This window comes from Eutrema salsugineum, unplaced genomic scaffold, assembly GCF_000478725.1.
Source record: "Eutrema salsugineum unplaced genomic scaffold, Eutsalg1_0 scaffold_3, whole genome shotgun sequence".
In the NCBI taxonomy this organism is placed as follows: Eukaryota; Viridiplantae; Streptophyta; class Magnoliopsida; order Brassicales; family Brassicaceae; genus Eutrema; species Eutrema salsugineum.
Window position 1 is genome coordinate 2787659 of NW_006256756.1, and position 3712 is coordinate 2791370.

Below are 3712 nucleotides of genomic sequence, written 5' to 3' on the forward strand. Positions count from 1 at the left end.
AGAAACACCCTCATTTTAAACAGCATTCATGTTATTCAATTCCAATATTACAGCCTTTAGAACTCTAAACCTTGAGATATGACGCAAAGAAAGAGCTAAATTTTTGATTTCGGTCAAGAAAAAACTCTAATTGTTACTAGTAATGGAACTAAAACGATTACATCAACAAAATTGAAAAAAAAAAAATGGATGATAAAACAAGTTAAAGCTGTCTTAGAAGCATATAGTTAGAAGATTTGTTTTCTGCATTTTTTCCTTTTGGAAACCAAAAATAATATATATTAGTACATGCATTAAAATGCTTCCTTTAAAAATAATGAGGATTTCAAGATTTAGCGCAATGCGACGTCGTTTTCAGTAGCATCTTTTCGTTAATACTTATGTCGGAGACTGAAGAAGACAGAAAAGAGAATCTCCGAAGAAAAAAATTTAAAAAAATTTTCGATGGCGACGTCAAAGCTTCAAGCGCTCTGGAACCACCCGGCGGGACCCAAGACTAGTGAGTCAACTCAGTTTCTGTTCCATTTTCGTTTAAATTTATTTTTGTTGAATTCGCTACAAAGTAACTTATGGAAATTCATACGTCTCGCTTCGAATCAAACCCGTTACATTTCAAAATTTCTCGAGTGTTTTCTTAAACAGTTTTTAAGAAATGAACACTCGTTGTAATCTAAGCTCCAACGATTCATGAATCTTTAAGGCTCTGTAGGAACTTTTATGATCTTAACAATAATTGGCTCTAATGTCTGATAATTCCTGATTATTATGTTCATACTCTATAATTAATATTTCAATTGATTCTAATTGTAGTATTAAGCGCTTGATCAAAGTTTCACGTTTTTTTTTACCAGTTCATTTCTGGGCTCCAACTTTCAAGTGGGGTATAAGCATAGCTAACATTGCAGATTTCCAGAAACCTCCAGAGAACATTTCATACCTTCAACAGATTGGTATATATACACACAAATTGAAATTATATCACTAAATCTTCTTTGTGGTTTGTTTCTTGCATATATATATATATATATATATATATCGAGTGCATAATACAAGTTTTTTCTAATTTCATTGAATTCTTTGTACCAGCTGTGACATGTACTGGAATGATCTGGTGTCGTTGCAGCACTGTAATCACTCCTGTAAGTTTTTGCTTACGTCGTCTTCTTAATGGGATTATTACCATTCTTGCTTTTTTTAATGATCTTTATAATTGGATTCTTGGTTTAATTATCTGAGTTTTTTGTTGATTTTGATATTTGTTTTACAGAAAAACTGGAACTTGTTTAGTGTTAATGTTGCTATGGCAGCTACCGGGTTATACCAACTTACTCGTAAAATAAAGTGAGATCAATTATGACGACCTTCAGTATTGTCATATTCATACTTTACATAACTTGAAATATATATGAATAATTATAAATACAAACGGAAACGTAGTTGCAAGCAAACTGTCGAGGCCATAATAAAATTGGTCTTTTTATGATGTTTTCTTTGATGCATTGACAAGATATGCTTTGCTTTCCTTTGTCTATAGGTATGATTATGCAACCGAAGGAGAAGCTGCTGTTGAAAATGAATGATGATGATGAAAAATTAGAAAGTTTTTTTTGATGAAAAAATTTATTGTAACTGGATATCTCTTTTTTCATCATATGCCAATGTTTGATTTTTCTTTGAATTCTCAAAGAGATTCATGCTTAATAAATAAGGATGATTTGCATCAATATTATGTTTGGAAAACTTTATTAAGAGACTACCGCCGAAAAACGGTTAATTATGTGTATAGTAGTAGTTAACGAAAAAAAGGAGGTAGAAATTACGAGCTACTCCTTGCTCCCGAAAAGAAAACATCGCTTTTTCTGACCTTTGATGAGATCACACCATTTTACACAAACGCATAGGCTACCATGTTTCTGAAACACTAACAACGTAAATTTTATGGACTACTTTCTCCGAACTTGAAACACTGTCGTCTAGTGAATATCGTAGGGTCTGTAGTGGATCACGTAAATAGACTTGTACGGATAGGTTAATATCGTAAGGTCTATAGATAATCACATAAATAGATACAACCTCATAACATTCTAAACCACCGCTAATAAACAACATTGTTAAGGTTTGTCTACAACGAAGATTTACGAAGGTATGACTACTCATCGATGAATATGACTACTCCTCGATGAATATAGTGACTATTTTGAGTTAATAGTTAGTTATTTAGTGTTTGATTTCTTTCTGGTGAATATAGATGTTGGGCAGACAAATGGTTTTGCTTGTGAGGGGGAAATGGTTCGAAGGCGGAAATGGAGTGTGGAATTTTCTGACGGAGCGCACAAGGAATAGCCAAGCAGTTTTTCTCAGCTCAAAGACAAAATTCAAGAAAGTGGTGAAACTGACCAAAGAGAAGATGGGAAAAACGAAGACGCCGCCGTAGCTCTGACTTACCAGTGACCCTCCTACATGCTTATGGACAACGGCAGGGACGCACCACTAGTGTCCATCCGAACGGATGACGATGTCGCGCTTTTTGTTGAAATGAGGTCCGAGATTGACCAGCTGAATCGCTGCATCACCGCGGATGATGACCAGATGAGTAAGGGTGTGAGGGAGTCTGCCACAAGGGAGACGGCTATGGTTGTCTACGAAAAAACAGCCGAAAACCAAGCAGACAACGAGGGTAAGATCTTATAACTAGCTGACTATCACGTAGATGACTATTACACTAAATATGGCAGTTACGTATTAACCTACTTTATAAAGTAGATAACTACTATTTAGTGTCATATGAATGCTAACACAATATACATCTATAAGTAGACGTTTACAATGTGGGGTAAAGAGATTGAACCATGAGATATGTATTAATAGTAAACAGTTATCTTTAGTCAACTATTAATAGTAAATTGGGTATAAAGTTTAAACCAACATCTGTTATGTATTAATAGTAAATAGTTATCTTCAGACAACTATAAGTAGACGTGTACGATGTGGGGTAGTTATCTTTAGTAGCTGGCATTTTAAGTCATGTTGCTTACAGGAGAATCTGGTGAAAAAGATGAAAGCTGTGACAATCTGGATGACTTGGCTGTAATTCGTCTGATGGTGAGGAGAATTTTTTGGTGAGTGATGATGACTCAGTTGAGGGGAGGAACGAGGAGTTCAATGAGTCTGCCAAGGATGATGATGAGTCGGTGAAAGAACAAGATGAGGTGGCAAAACGACGTGCGAAAGAAAAGGACAAAGTGCCAGAAAACGAAGCAAAATATCAAGACCCACAGAAAGGGGAATGTAGCAATCATTCCGCCCGGTACAGCTGCGCAGATGAAACCATCAATGGGGTCTTCAATGAGACCGAAGAGTTACCTGCCATGTTTGGGAGGGATGCTCCCCCAATCGTAGATGAAATTTCTGATGACGGTGAGTAGTTATTTACATGTGAGTAGTTATTAGGCAGTTAACTACTTGTGTGAATATATAATAATCCGATGGAATTTTCCAAATGCAGGAATTGATAGTGCATTGAGGGATATGCAGTACGAGGGGGACGAAATTTTGTAGACAGGATTTTTCGTAACAAAGTGGAGTGCAAGATTAAGATGGTCATCCATGCCATCAACCGAAAATTGAATTTCAGGACTCCACGTTCAACTCCAAGCTATATGGAGTTCCTGTGCGTTAATCCCAGTTGTCCATGGCGGGTCTGCGCTTCCCT

At 36.1% G+C, this 3712-nt stretch overlaps 1 protein-coding gene across 1 annotated transcript; it reads left to right on the forward strand.

Moving 5' to 3' along the window:
• Nucleotides 1–403: 403 nt before the first annotated feature.
• Nucleotides 404–1658, forward strand: LOC18014635 (mitochondrial pyruvate carrier 2). The gene is made up of 5 exons (XM_006396670.2): nt 404–499; nt 852–950; nt 1087–1139; nt 1268–1341; nt 1535–1658. The coding sequence occupies exons 1-5, from the start codon at nt 445–447 to the stop codon at nt 1578–1580; spliced, it is 327 nt and encodes a 108-aa protein (XP_006396733.1). The 5' UTR covers nt 404–444; the 3' UTR covers nt 1581–1658.
• Nucleotides 1659–3712: the final 2054 nt, after the last annotated feature.

Excerpts from the sequence above, each read along its gene's own strand:
- LOC18014635 (XM_006396670.2), top strand. The coding sequence starts at position 445 with ATGGCGACGTCAAAGCTTCAAGCGCTCTGGAACCACCCGGCGGGACCC. Across the intron at positions 951-1,086 it reads TTCATACCTTCAACAGATTG|CTGTGACATGTACTGGAATG; the intron begins GTATATATACAC and ends TCTTTGTACCAG. Across the intron at positions 1,140-1,267 it reads GCAGCACTGTAATCACTCCT|AAAAACTGGAACTTGTTTAG; the intron begins GTAAGTTTTTGC and ends TTTGTTTTACAG.